This window comes from Oratosquilla oratoria, unplaced genomic scaffold (genome assembly GCF_046742065.1).
Source record: "Oratosquilla oratoria isolate Oo_2021 unplaced genomic scaffold, ASM4674206v1 SCAFFOLD165, whole genome shotgun sequence".
NCBI classification, from domain to species: domain Eukaryota; kingdom Metazoa; phylum Arthropoda; class Malacostraca; order Stomatopoda; family Squillidae; genus Oratosquilla; species Oratosquilla oratoria.
The window spans coordinates 122,501-137,500 of record NW_027467519.1 but is presented as its reverse complement, the minus strand read 5'-3'; the positions used below and the strand labels follow the sequence as shown (position 1 = coordinate 137,500).

The window sequence follows — 15,000 nt, the reverse complement described above, 5'->3', positions numbered from 1 at the left end:
GGAAAACTTGGCGACGTAAAGTGCAAGTACTGTGATGCTTTAAGGTGGAAAAGGGAGACAGAGGGTTTGTGTTGTAGATCGGGACAAATCCCAGCTGTGAAACCCTCTGAGATAAAAAACGAAGAGTTCAAATCACTATTTGAAGGTGTTACCCCTCTTTCTAAAAGATTTCTTAAGAACACAATCGGGTTTAATACTGTCTTTAGTTTCAGTTCCTTTGCAACATCCAAGAAATTGGAAAATGCAGCTGAAAAAGCTATGGTGTACAAGATAAAGGGTGCTATATACCACAGAACCAGTTATGTGAGGCCAGAGTTATTAGTGGGAGACAAGGAGACTCGAGGTATGTTTTCGGACGAAGAAAAGTTTTCCAACGGAGACGTAAAGGACTTAACACGGAGAAGACCTAACGGGGTTGTCGATAACTTCCTAGATCTCTATTTCTATAACAGTAGAGAGGAACAAATTAGACTCAGAACCTATAAAGTCTCTAAGTTGTTTTTGGAAGCACCTATAAGCGAGGAGAAAAAATCAACTAAATCCAGAAGAGAAATAGAAGAAAGAGAGTACAACGAGAACGAGGAGATAATTCGTATAATATTCAACTACCTTCTCGAAAACAATAAGTGTTTGAGACAGATTTTGTCTGAAATAGAAAACTCCAGGGAACTGATAGCATTGCATATTGAAAAGCATAAAGAGATACCACAAATGAATCTCCAACTTAAAGCGGTTGAAAACTTTGAAACGAAGGAACATAAAGGAGTTTACCACCTTCCGACATCAAATGTGACTGTGGGTGGTATAGTGAATCTAGACGACGAGCACGATCCTCTTTTAATAAAGATAACCAGTCCCAAGAAGGATTCGAAATATAAAATTAGGTTTGTGGATCACACCAGTTTCTTTTATGATCCGTTCCAGTACCCTTTATTGATACCCAACGGAGATATGGGTTACACGTATCTTTTGCGGTCTCTGAAGGCTAACAAAGCTGGGAACGAGAAGAAGATTTCTCCGTGCGCATATTACGCTTCTATGTTTATGGAAAGAGAGAACTGTTTCACAGCTCTCTTTCAATGTCGAACACTGTTCCAGAGGTTCGTTATTGACTGTTACGTGAAGGCTGAATCAAATCGATTAGATTATATCCGTTTTAACCAACATGAAATCAGAAAAGAGAGGTCCGATATTCTTAAGAGTGATTCAGCCCATAAAGGACAACGAGTGCTACTTCCTAAGTGTTTCGTGGAAGGCCCGAGATACATGAAAGAGAGGCAACAGGATGCGTTAAGTTTTGTGTCAAGATACGGTTCTCCGGATTTTTTCATAACTTTCACTATGAATCCGAAATGGAAAGAATTGACACTATACGGCGACACTATTAACGTCTGTAATCGTCCAGATATAGTTAGTCGTGTTTTTAAACTCAAGGTAGACCAACTAATGAGAGAGTTATTAACAGATAAAATATTCGGAGAAGTCTCAGCTCATTTGTACAGCATTGAGTGGCAGAAAAGAGGCTTGCCTCACGTTCACATTCTTCTATGGATGAAACGTAAAGTGACTGAAAATACCGTTTCGAGCCTAATATCCGCCGAGATACCCGACAAGAAAAAACACCCAGAACTGTATGATATTGTTACCACTAACATGATACACGGACCGTGCATAGGCTACGATGAAAGCTCCGTGTGTTGTAATGGGAAGAAAAACGATAGAGGGACGTGCCAGAAAGATTTTCCGAAACAGTGCCGTTCAACGATAAAATTCGGAAACAACGGCTACCCTCTCTACAGGAGAAGAGCTGTGGGAGAAGGAGGTTTCTCCTTTGTGAAAAAGTTAAAGGGACAGGAAGTAACTATCGACAACTCATGGGTGGTGCCTTACAACCCCTATCTTTGCTTGAGATTTAACTCTCACATAAACGTAGAGTGTTCAAATTCTATTAAGGCTATAGCGTACGTTACAAAGTACGTCAACAAAGGATGTGACAGAGTTCTATTCACTAAAACCGAGGGAACCGAAGAAATCAATGAAATTAAGAACTTCACGGATGCAAGATTCGTTAACTCCAACGAAGCAACTTGGAAGATATTCAGATTCCCCATACACAGTAGTTACCCTCCTGTTATGAATCTGGACCTCCATTTAAAGGACGAAAACGAAGTATTCTTCAACGCCGATTCCTCAAAGGCAGACATAAAAAAGAAGGCAAACAGAGACACTCAGTTGACAGCATTTTTCAAATTATGTAGCGTTAACGAGTACGCAGCCACCCTAACTTACAACGAAGTAGCTGCTTACTTCAAGTACAGCATTCCGAAATCATGTTGGGAGGAGAGGAAAGGTAACACTCACGCTATTGGAAGGATAAGAGCTGTAACGAACAAGACAGTAGAACTGTTCTATATGAGAATGCTTCTAACCCACAAGAGAGGTCCCAAATCCTTCGAAGACCTCAGGATGGTGGACGGTGTACTCTACGGAACTTACAGGGAAGCCGTTAAGGCTATGGGTCTTTTAAAAGATGAAGAGACTTGGAAACAGACTATCCTGGAGATAATAAACTACACAAATGACCGCAAAGAACTTCGTTCGACTTACGCTAGCATGTTAGTGTTCTCGGATCTAGAAGACCAGAAAGATATCTGGGAAGAAACAAAGGATCTCTTCTCGAGTGATTTTCTATATCTTAGAGGGTTGAAGGATTACAACGACGAAATATACCTCGATGCTCTTGACGACATCCAAGAACAAGTTTTCAATTGTGGAGGAGAAAACATAGTCCACTACGGCTTACCTTCTTCCAGAAATGGAGAAAAGTCTTCAAACGTAATAAGGAGGGAGAAAGCCTATAATTCTAAAGAATTGTCCGAGACAGTGGAGAGAGCTCTCCCTCTATTAAACAGAGAGCAGAAGATTTGTTACGATAAAATCATTGAAAGTGTTGGTTGTGAGACGGAAAACAAAAGCAAAGCGTTCTTCTTAAATGCACCTGGTGGGACAGGAAAGTCCTTCCTTTTGAATCTTCTTCTAGACACAGTTCGTTCGAAGAGTAAAGTGGCTTTAGCTGTGGCTTCTTCGGGTATAGCAGCTACTGTCCTTCACGGGGGAAGAACTGCCCATAATATGTTCAAGATACCACTGATGGAACATAACGAAAGAAAAACATGCAACATAAAGCACAAGTCCGAACTAGCTCGATTGCTTCTTATGTCTTCTTTGATTGTGTGGGACGAAGCAGTGATGGCAAATAAGAACACAATCTCAGCCCTGGATATCACTTTGAGGGACCTTTCCGGTCTTGATATTTTCATGGGAGGAAAGACGTTCGTTTGTGCTGGAGACTTTAGACAGATATTACCAGTTGTAAGAGGAGGAGGAAAGAACGACGAGTTGAACAGTTGTCTGAAATCAAGTTACTTTTGGCCTTTCTTCGAAGAGTTAGAACTGATAAAGAACGTTCGACTTAAGAGTGAAGACGAAGAAAACATAAACTTTGCAGAGAAATTATTAGAAGTTGGAGAAGGAAAGTACAAAGAGTGTCACTTCGGAGAAGGTTTCGGGGTGTTAGTTGACAGCAGAGAAGAGTTAGTTGAAAGAGTGTACAGAGGAATGGGAGAGAACATATTTAACGTCTCTTTCTTTGAAAAGAGAGCTATAATATCTCCCACGAACAACGACGTCGAAATTATTAACGAGTTTGTGTACAATAAAGTGATTGGTAAGGAAGTGGTTTACATGAGCGTAGATGTCGGTTGTGAATCAATAGAAGGGATGGACGTTCAGGCGTCAGTTTTCAATTCTATGGATAGCCCTTCCATTCCTCCACACAAATTAAGGTTGAAGGAGGGAGCAATTGTGATGGTTATGAGGAACATTTGCCCTCCGAAAATCTGTAATGGGACTAGAGTTATGGTAACAAATTTGAGAAGGAACGTTATTGTTGGAGAGATTTTAACTGGTGTGTACAGGAACACACAGATCTTACTTCCTAGAGTTACTTTAGAGGCAACAGACACCCCTGTAGCCTTCAAGAGATACCAGTTCCCTGTCAAACTCTGTTACGCTATGACAATAAATAAGTCCCAGGGGCAGACGTTTGAGAAGTGTGGTGTGCTACTGGATTCATCACAGTGCTTCGCACACGGTCAACTATACGTAGCGTGTTCTAGAGTTACAAGCCACGATTCCCTCATAGTTTTTCCAGGATATACAAAGAAAGGGGAAGAATACGAGTTGAGACCTTGGGTGAATTGCGTTTATGAAGAGGTGTTCTGTGATGTGGATAAAAGTAAATTTTCTTCTTTGGAGGATTTAATCTTTGAAGATAACTCTGAAACCTCAAGGATACCAGAAGAGGAACCCGATCAATCCATAGTCAGCATATCACGTTCTGTGTTCGAGAAAACAGAAGGAGAAGTAGCTGCGATGATCTTACCAGAAGAACTCTTCGAAGAAGAGAACTACTTGAGTCGAGGGGAAATGGAGGATAAAATTTAAGAAATCGAAGAGAAGATTGGAGAGAAGATTGAGGAGAAGATTGAGAAGATTGAGGAGAAGATCGGAGCTAAGGATACCAAAAACGAAGAAAGATTTGAAAAGATTGTCTACGAAATAGATGAGATTAAAACCATGTTGAAGGATTTCGTAAAGAGAAAGAATAGCAGCGAAGAAGAGGACAGCGAAGAAGAACTCACACCCAAGAGAAAAAAGAAGAAACTACATTAAATGTATAGTTCTAAGGTGTTTTAAGTAAAAGGCAGATGAAAATCTTTGGTTTTATTAACTTTTTTATGTGTATCATCAATGCCCGAAGGGCTGGGTCCGCCCGCCTCGCCGAAGGCCAAGCACACCTGGCGTAGCCAGGTCCGGCGGAGCCGGGTGCTTGTATATATATATATATATATATATATATATATATATATATATATATATATATATATATATATATATATATATATATATATGAGAGAGAGAGAGAGAGAAAGAGAGAGAAAAAGAGAGAGAAGTCAACCGCCCACCGTCGAGAAGTGATAGTCGAGCATAAATTAATCAAATAATCTAATCGTATTGCAGCTATCTTTTAATCGGATATGTTTCTCTGAAACGATCTGAGCTGTTTTTTCAACAAGTTTATTATATCAACACAATATGCACTGCCGTGACGTATTTATTGCTCAGCATTATCATATAACTACATAGATATATAAGTATACAAAAAAGTAACTATATGAATTTATAAATATATGAATAAATAAAAGAACAAGTATACAATGAATAAATAAATTACAACGATAAATAATCGATAAATGAATAAATAAATAAATAAATAAACAAATAAACAAACAAACGATTAAATAGATAAAAATGATTAAATCAATTAATCAACTAGTTAATAAATAAATAAAAAATAAATGAATTGATAAGTGAGTGAATACATAGATACAGAATCAAACGAACACACAAACAAACGAGCAAATAAACAGAATTCACAGAAAGTTTTTTGCTATTCAGTATTCGGATCATCACCTATGGTGGTGAAGAGACAATGTGAGTCAATGGAGGCGTTCAGACACAACCGCACGGTTTTTCTTTGACTACGCGGTACCGCCGCGGTTTCCGCGCGGTTCAAACCGCTAGTGTAAATAGGGTCTTACTGTTCATTTTTCATATCTGGAGCACACCCTTGGAGGTGAAAGGGTTACGTGAAACGTTTCGTGAGCCTGGGTTCGGTTCTCGCCCTGAGCCCATAGATCATATAGGTATATAGACAGAAGCCACATAGACACAAGTAAGTGTCTCCAGGTGTAAGCGTCTCCGGGTGTAAGCGTCTCAACTTTAATATTGGAAGTTTGATCGTGGACTACGCCCCTTGCCAGCCACTACCTGTTGCTCCAGCCGCAGTTAATGGCTCTCAGCTTCCGGGTCGCTGTCGGAGGCATCTCTCCCTCCCCTCCCCTTCCTCCTGCCCCCCTCTCCCCCTTCCCCCTCCTCTCCCTTCTATCCCCTCCCCACCCCCCTACAACCTTTTAGTGGAGACGACCTTTGACGTGTCCTTCACTGCTTGTTGAGGCCAAGGTTAATAGGTCACCCTCTAAATGTGGAGGTGGAGGTGGAGATAGGGGAGGTGGTGGTGGTGGTGGTGGTGGTGGTGATGATGATGATGATGATGATGATGATGATGATGATGATGATGATGATGATGATGATGATGATGATGATGATGATGATGATGATGATGATGATGATGATGATGATGATGATGATGATGATATCACCACCAATACTACAACCTCCTACTCCTATTTCCAGTCCTACCCCTCCTCCCTCCCTACCCCTACTCTTACTAATACTCATACTCACATCACTACTACTATATAAACATACATATACCAAAGGCTCTTTTCCCCTTACAAGAGAGGTAGCCAAAAAACAAAGGCATAAAAACCACTCCCACCCATTCCATCCCCTACATTACCCACTCCCTCTACTCTCTTCCCTCCCTCTTATCTTGGCACCTCCTGGATGACGGGTCATCCTTGCATCTTGTCCACTGCCCTGGGTCAGAAGCAGTGTTGCAAGACACAGCACATCCACAGCAAGGCCGCTTCATTAAATCGGCGACCCCCCCTCCGTCCCCTCATGCAGAAAAGGAGAAGACTGTTATTACTATTACAATCACTAATACTACTGCTATTCCTATTACTACTTCCACTACCATTCCCACTACTTCTACCACTGCTGCTGTCACTACTACTACTACTACTACTACTACTACTACTACTACTACTACTACTACTACTACTACTACTACTACTACTACTACTACTACTACTACTACTACTACTACTACTACTACTACTACTACTACTACTACTACTACTACTACTACTTCTAATACTACTACTTCTTTTACTACAACTGTTCCTACTACTACTGTTACTATTACCACTATTGATACTCCTACTATTAATAGCACTACAACTACTACTTGTGTGATGTGTTGTGTTATGGTCTTCTGTGCTCTAGTGTCCTGTAGTGATCTGTGCAGCCAGACGATTTCAATCAGGTGAGAGTCCTCGATCGACCGAGGCATTGTAGATGGTCCTGGGAGAGTGTGGGTAGGAAGTTGGGGGTGGGGGAAGGGGAGGAGGAGGAGGAGGAGGAGGAGGAGGAGGGATGTGGGTGAGGAAGAAGAAAGTGAAGAGGGACGGAAGTAAAGGGTAGAAGGTGAGGTGAGGAAGAAGGGGAGGAGGAGGAGGAGGAGGAGGAGGAGGGGGAGGGATTGGGGTGAGGAAGAAGAAAGTGAAGAGGGACGGAAGTAGAGGGTAAAAGGTGAGGTGAGGAAGAAGGGAAAGGGAGAAGGGGAAGGAGAGGGGGAAGGGGAGGGGGAAGGGAAGGGGGAGGGGAAGGGGAGGGAGAGGGGAAGGAGGAGAGTAAAGGAGGACAATAGTAGAGAGCAGAAGGTGTGGGAAGAAGAGGGGAAGGGAAGGGATAAGGGGAAGGGAAGGGAGAAGGGGAAGGGGAGGTAGAGTGAAAGGGGAAGGGAGAGGGGAAGGGGAGGAAGAGGTGGAGAATGAGGGGAAATACAGGAAGAAGAAAACCAGTAAAAAGAAGAGGAAGATGAAGAGGGAGAGAGACGAATAGGTGAAGTGAAGGGGAAGGAAAGGAGGAGAAAGGGAAGGGAAAGCAGGTAAACCAAGATGGAAGAAATAGAGAAGGAAAGGACACAAGGTAAAGAGGAAAGGGAAATGAAGAGAAGAGAAGGGACGGAAGAGGAAGAAAGAGGGGAGACAAGGAAAGGGAGAGGAAATGGGGAAAGGAGGGAAGGGAAATTGAGGTCAGGGGAGAGAAAGGGAAGAGAGTAGTGGAGAAGGTAGGGGAAATGGAGAAAGGAAGGGGAAATGGGGTAAGGAAGGGGAAATGGGGGAAGCAGGGAAGGTAAATGGAGGGAGAGAGAAAAAGGGAGGAAGGGAAGGGGAGAGGAGGGAAATTGAAAGGAAGGGAGGAGGAGAGAGGGGTAGATAAAAGGGAAGAACTAGTTGGAGGGAAGAGGAGAGAAGAGGAAGAAGGGGAATGGGAGAAGAGAAGAGGAAAGAAGAGGAGAGAGGAGGAGAGGCGAGAGGAATGGAGGAAAGGGGGAAAGGCAAAGAAAGGAGACGAAAGGGAAGAGGAGAGAAATGAACATGAAGGAAAGGGAGGGGAGGGGAAGGAGACGAGGAAGAGGGGAGTGGAAGGAAGGGGAGTGAAGGGCGGTGGAAAAGGAGTGAGAGTGAGGGTTGGTAATGTGCGTGTGAACCATTTTCTTCCCTCAACTTTGGTCGACAGTTGTCAGCAAAGGTGTCAGTGACTGACAACGTCTCAGGCAAGGGCGCTGCACGCCCGCCCGCCCACGGGAGTCAGGTAGGCGGGTAGGTGTTGGCAGGACCGACGCATCGATTGCTGACTCGACCACATCTTTCGTCAACGTCAAAGTCGACGTCGACATCAACGTCGTCGTCGTCACTATCGGTGTCATCGTTGCTGCCATTGTCTCTTTCGTCGTCGAATTTGTCATCGTCTTTGTCTTCGTCGTCGTCTTCGTCTTTATCATCTTCGTCGTCGTCATCGTCATCGCCTTCGTCGACCGTCGTTATCGTCTTTGTCATCGTCTTTGTCGTCGTCATCGTCTTCATCGTCTTCGTCATCGTCTTCGTTGTCCGTCGTCATTGTCGTTGTCATCGTCTTGGTCATCGTCGTCGCCACCCAACCGTTCTTTGTTTCTCCTGAGGAATCATTGAAACCAATCATAAGGCCCTCTTCACACTCGTAGTTTGAATCACGCTGAAACCGCAACAGGACAACATAGTCAAGGAAAAACTGCGCGATTAGGTGTGAATGCCTCTATTGGCATAATTTATAATTGGACCGCCGCAGTTTCAACCACAACGGTTGAAACCGCGATTGTGAACAGGGCCTAACTGTCCAAGTGTATTACAGAAATTCGCTCCAAACATGGACGCAAACCTTTGATATTTACCTCTATATACAGTATGTGTGCGTGTTTGATTGTGGCAGTGTTTTTATGCCTTTCCCTTTTTGGCTACCTCCCTTGAAAGGGGGAAAAAGCCTTGGTATATGTATGTATGTGCGTGTTTGTGTGTGTGTGTGTGTGTGTGTGTGTGTGTGTGTGTGTGTGTGTGTGTGTGTGTGTGTGTGTGTGTGTGTGTGTGTGTGTGTGTGTGTGTGTGTGTATTTACATAGCTGTATTTACTTAGTATTGTACGGGAAGGGAGCTATGCTCGTAGTGACCCGTCTTTATATCTTTCAGTATCAGGTTTGTTCTTAAATTCTTTTAAAAATTCTCGTGTGTGTGTGTGTGTGTGTGTGTGTGTGTGTGTGTGTGTGTGTGTGTGTGTGTGTGTGTGTGTGTGTGTGTGTGTGTGTGTGTGTGTGTGTGTGTGTGTGTGTGTGTGTGTGTGTGTGTGTGTGTGTGTGTGTGTGTGTGTATGTGTGTGTGTGTGTGTGTGTTTGTGTGTGTGTGTGTGTGTGTGTGTGTGTGTGTGTGTGTGTGTGTGTGTGTGTGTGTGTGTGTGTGTCTGTGTGTGTGTGTGTGTGTGCGTGTGTGTATGTATATGTGTGCGCGTGCGTACGTGTGTGGAGGTTAAAAGAAATAATATATAATAGTGATAAATTAACACCCAAATGAATAAACGAATAAAAGCAAATATTACGTCTTTACCTCCACCTCCACCACCACCACCACCACCTCCACCACCACCTCCACTCCACCTCCACACCTGCCAGCTGCATTCCACTTCTCCACTTCTTCCACCACGACCTCCGTCGCCGGCTCCGCTTTCTGCCGCCCTATCTCCTGCTGGGGGGCCTCCTACGCTCCGTTGGCTGCTTCAGGATCCGGAGGAGGAGGAGGAGGAGGGGAGTGAGGGGAAGTGGGTTTTGGGGGGATGACAGAAGGCCCTTGAGAGAGCCATGGAAGAGTAGGGGGGAAGGGGGGAAAGGGGGAAGGCAAAGCTCCCCCATTCCCCCCATTCCCTCGTTCTTCGACCCCCTCAAATTGCTCTTTCGTTTCTTGGAACCTCAACTGCATCTCCGCTCTCTCACTCTCCCAAAAAACACGTGATATGTCCTCTAATTTGACCACCCACCCACATCCTCCGCTCTCTCTCTGGCTCTCGCTTTTTCGCTCTCTTTGTCTCTCTCAGGGAGAAAGACAGAGAGAGAGAGAGAGAGAGAGAGAGAGAGAGAGAGAGAGAGAGAGAGAGAGAGAGAGAGAGAGAGAGAGAGAGAGAGAGAGAGAGAGAGAGGGAAGGAGGGAGGGAGAGGGAGGGAGGGAGGGAGGGAGAGGGAGGGAGGGAGAGGGAGAGAGAGAGGGAGAGGGAGAGAGAGGAAGAGAGAGGGAGGAAAGAAAGAGGAAAGAGAGAGGAGAAGGAAAGAGAGAAGGAAAGACAGAAGAAGAGAGAGAAGGAGAAAGAGAAGAAACGAGAGAAGGAAAGAGAGAAGGAAAGAGAAAAAAGAGAAAGAATGAGAGAGAAAGAAACAGAGAGAAGGAAAGAGATAAAAAAGAGATAAAGAGAGAAAGAGAAAGAAACAGAGAGAAGAAGCAAGATGGGCGAGGAGTGGGCGACGAACGAGGGCAAGTGGGCGCTGCTTGTGCTCGCCCCAGATATTGGGACGGAAGTGGCTGGCCTCGAACAGGTAGAGCGGCGGCGGCTGTGGCGGTGGTGGTGCCAGACATTATTGCTTCATCATGAATAATGCAGGTGGCTGCTCGGAGCCTTTCCGATCTTCATGACTGGTGTATACATGCAAATTATGTATGTATATATATATATATATATATATATATATATATATATATATATGCACGTTTGTGTATGTATTGATATCTATGTATATGGGTATGCATGAATGATGTATGCATGTATGTATGTATGTACGTACGTATGTATGTATGTATGTATGTATGTATGTATCTAAGTACTGTATATACAGTATGAATGTATATTATATATGTACATGTGTATGTATGTATGTCTGTTATACAGTATGCAGTTATGTATATACCAGCTCTTTTCCCATTGGAAATAATGTAATAGATGAACCAACTATCCACTGGCGGACACTTCATGTTTGTTTGTTCTCTAAATATTACTTCACCAGCGTTTCTGTCTTTGTAAATAATCAGGCGCCTCTGTCGTGGGCTATTTCCTTTTTCATGTGTTGGTCGAGGTAGTTGAAAGTATTTATCTACTTGTTTATTTTTTTCTTTTTTTACGTACTGTCTTTCTTGTAGGAAGATGTCCTGCGATGGAGGACGGGAAACTGCCCAGGGCTGGACTTAATATGCGGCCGGAAGGTAAAAGACCGGTGGGCAGGCCTAGAAAAAGATGAACGGAAGGAGTTAAGGAAGCTTTGGCAATTCGAGAAGATCTTACAGAGATACTGCAAAATGAAGTCTACAGAGAAAGAGAAAGATGGAGAGAAATTAGGAAACGAGAGCCACTGGCTGACAGGAGATAATTCTACCAGGCGGCTAGTAAGAAAGTAAGAAGAAAATTGTAAATCTGACATTATTGTGATATATGTGTATTGTCAATGGAAAGTGGGTGGGTGAACAAGTGTGTGGTATCGCTTCTAATGGGATGAGCGGTATGTGTGTACCTAGTTATACTTTTTTAGTGAACATTTGTTGTCAGGTTTATATTGGTCCACAAGGGTCCACAAGTTTTTCTAATCTAAGATGAGCCCTCGGCAGTTTTACTTTTATGACAAAGTGTATCACTGTCCTCCCTCTTTGTTCGCATTAGGGGACGAGTGGGGAGGGTCGCCATGTAAACGAAGCGGAAATTGTAGATGTGCAGTACCTTGCTGCATTGCTTCTGATCCGGGCAGTAGGTAGAGAACAGGGATGACTCTTCATCCACATGAAAGGAAGATTAAAGGGAAATGGATGACGAATGAGAGTGGGATGAGTGAGTGGTGGGTGCTAGCTTTGGGTGGCTACCTCCCCTATAAGGGGGAAGAAGCTTTTTAGTATATATAATGGAATATATAGACGACATAGTGGTTGTTTTGGGTCAGAAGTCTTTCAGTGTATTTAGGTATCGTTTCTAGGAGGAAGTACATGTGAGTCTGAAGTTAGCAGGTACTCATTCATTCCAATTGGGTTTGGTGGAGGCACTGGAAGGAATAGGAGGCTTATATAAGGTTTGACGTTAGTGTGTGTGGCTGAGAGCATTTGTGCTGTGCCTTGCTGCATTGGTCGGAAGACTGGGATAACCCTTCATCCATGAGGAGCTAAAATGAAAGTGGAACAAATGTGGGTGGAATGGATAATGGATGGAAGTGAGCGCGTGTCTTGACCACTTACCTGCCTTATCAGGAAGAAAAAGTATTTGGTACACAGGTAGATAGATAGATAGTGTGTGGTTGGTAATGGGGTTAGGATGGTTTTCTCCTTGTACTATCAGCTGTAGATGCTTTAATGGGTACTGTGGATGAGGTACATTTACTTTGTTTATTTGGAGAAACATCTGTTGTTTTTTGGGGGGATGGAAATTTACCAGTGGCATAAATGATGTACTTCATTTCTCTCCTTTTGGAATGAAAGGGTTGTAGATGTTGGAGAGGGTGAGGGCAGAGGATGGATGGGTTTGTGGTGATGGAGAGATAGGTTGAACCCTCCTTCCCCTTTCCCAGGTGGTCCAAACGCGCCAACTCTGACAGCTAGGGCAAGTGGCGAGCATCGATGACCTTTGGGAGTGATTTCAGACCTCTCTTGCTACGCGGCGAGTTCTGTGCTGGTCTCATATTTCCTCAGTTGTGGGTTCGAATCTCGCACGCCTCTCCAATTCCCAGCAGTAACTGTTACCTGCCCCAGCAGTACAAGCGCATAGGTTAAAGGTGACGGCTTCTGCTGCAGCTACTAAGCCTCTCCTGGCGTAAGTTCCTTAGTTATTTCTGAGACTAAATAAGCACTTTTAGCCAAGATAGGCTATAACCTTTTAGCTACCGACGAGGTATCATGTATATGAATAAAATCGGCTGGCGGCAGCAAAACAAAAACAGAAAAGGACCACCCAGTATAGAAGGATTAAGAGACAATCATCAGTCTTGTGTTGCATTCAGTGACATCATGACCTTATTTGTCTCTGTGACCTTTCGCGACCTCGGTCTCCTTGGTTCACTATCGGACAACCACACCGACCTTAAATTGACAACCTCCATTGCCCCTTGCTCTTTATACGGTATTGCCCAAATCCAGACATGAAAGTTGCCCAAACATCTTGTTGCCCTGACCGTCCTTATTCTGCTGTCCCAGTTTTTAAGTTGACCCAGATGCCGACCTTGAACTTATACCCTTCTACCCACAGCTCTGATGACTTGCTGACCCAACGCTCGTACCTTGTTGGTCCATCTCTCATATCGTGTCGATCTAATTGTCACATCTTGGTCCAGCTCTCATATCCTTTTGGTCCAACGCTCATATCCTGTTGCTCTAACTCTTATATCCTGTTGGTTGAATTCTCATATCTTGTTGGTTCATTCCTCATATCTTGTTGATCCAATTGTCATATGTTCCTGGTCCTATTCTCATATGTTGGTCCAACTTCCATATTCTTTTGGTCCAACTCACGTATTCTTTTGGTCCAACTCTCATATCCTGTTGGTCCAAGTCTAATGCCTTGTTTGCCCAACACTACTGCCTTGTTGCTCAAATCATTTCTCCTTACTAGCTTGTATCTTGTGTTCCAAGTCTGTAGTGTCCTAAGCCCAGACACGCTGCCTTTCTTATCAATACACAATGAGACTCCAAAATTTCGAGAAGGTCAGTGGCTCCACCGAATATACTGAACAGGGTGGCATAAAGATATCTCACCAGAAACTAGCTGGAAGAGAGGCGAGATTGATTTGACATTTCCTCGTTCAAAGAGACTTTGGCGTATCCATTCAGTAGACAGAAGCTCTAGAGAAAGTGTCCCAGAAGGAAAGAGAACTGAAATCCGACCGGACAGGATTGCAACAGTGTCTGAACTTGCCCTTGTAGGCAATAAACACCGCAGCTACAAACACGGCCGCTTGCAATCAATGGTGTGAGGTCCCCAAACTCGGCAAACACGAAACTCTGTGTGTGTTTCTTTTACTACACACAGTGTTTTGGAAGGCAAAACGTATACAAAATGTCGTTTTCCATCACCCGACGAGCATCCGACGGACTGAGCACCAGGAGCAGCATCAAAAGGAGATGCGAAGACTGGAGTGAGGCTTCGACACTCGTTGTACTAGAAACCCTGACCTTTTGCCAAAAGAGGAATGTTTACCGACGATCCCCTGTGCTGGAGAAGAGCCTGCCTGAGGCCCCCTGCACCGGAGTGACGAAGACTTCCGCCTCGGTCCCCCTTCCCAGAAAAGCTCGAAGAAACGAAGTTCGATAGGCCGTCGGTTCCTCTGTGGAGGCAACTGCCTCCCCGGTCAACTCCAGCGGCAAACCGAAGCCCATCGCTGGAACCGACACGGGCCGCGGAAACCCCAAGGACGTCTAAAGAGGTCATTCAAGCAACTCCGGCGGACGGGGCAAACGCCGAAGAAGATCGTCGTCGAGGCCTATGCGAGCCCGACATTGGTGACGAGGTGCTCTTTGACGTCCACGAGGTGGACGAGATCCTCGAAAGCCTGTGGAGCCTTCAACTGCCGATGCGGATATCAGGCAGAAGAAGAGGCTCCACCAACGAAAGCCCCGATCGACGACGACCAAGAAGACGACGAAGAGGCTTGGGCAGCCTACTCCGCTTCCATGAGATTGACGACCTCATGGATGCCCTCGCAGAAGACCACGACACCTGCGGAAGCCTCGTTCACTGCGTGGCTTTCAATTGCAGATGGTCCATGGACGAGGAAGAGGGTTCCTGCTGGATCCACCACGTTGAGCAGGCGGGAGAACAGCTCACTCCACTTCTGTCGCAGAAGACAGTAGCCCCAGGAGATCGTCAT

At 44.5% G+C, this 15,000-nt stretch overlaps 1 protein-coding gene across 1 annotated transcript in view; it reads left to right on the top strand.

Moving 5' to 3' along the window:
* The window catches only part of LOC143022769 (uncharacterized), a 16,768-nt gene that overhangs the window by 78 nt on the left and 1,690 nt on the right, over nt 1-15,000 (top strand). The window contains exons 1-6 of the mRNA XM_076181116.1: nt 1-2,214; nt 2,437-3,372; nt 3,658-4,297; nt 5,812-5,944; nt 13,138-13,256; nt 14,417-15,000. The exon at nt 1-2,214 is cut by the window's left edge and continues 78 nt beyond it; the exon at nt 14,417-15,000 is cut by the window's right edge and continues 211 nt beyond it. Of these exons, the coding sequence (XP_076037231.1) occupies nt 1-2,214; nt 2,437-3,372; nt 3,658-4,297; nt 5,812-5,944; nt 13,138-13,256; nt 14,417-15,000 (4,626 nt within the window). The remainder of the gene's footprint in view (nt 2,215-2,436; nt 3,373-3,657; nt 4,298-5,811; nt 5,945-13,137; nt 13,257-14,416) is intronic.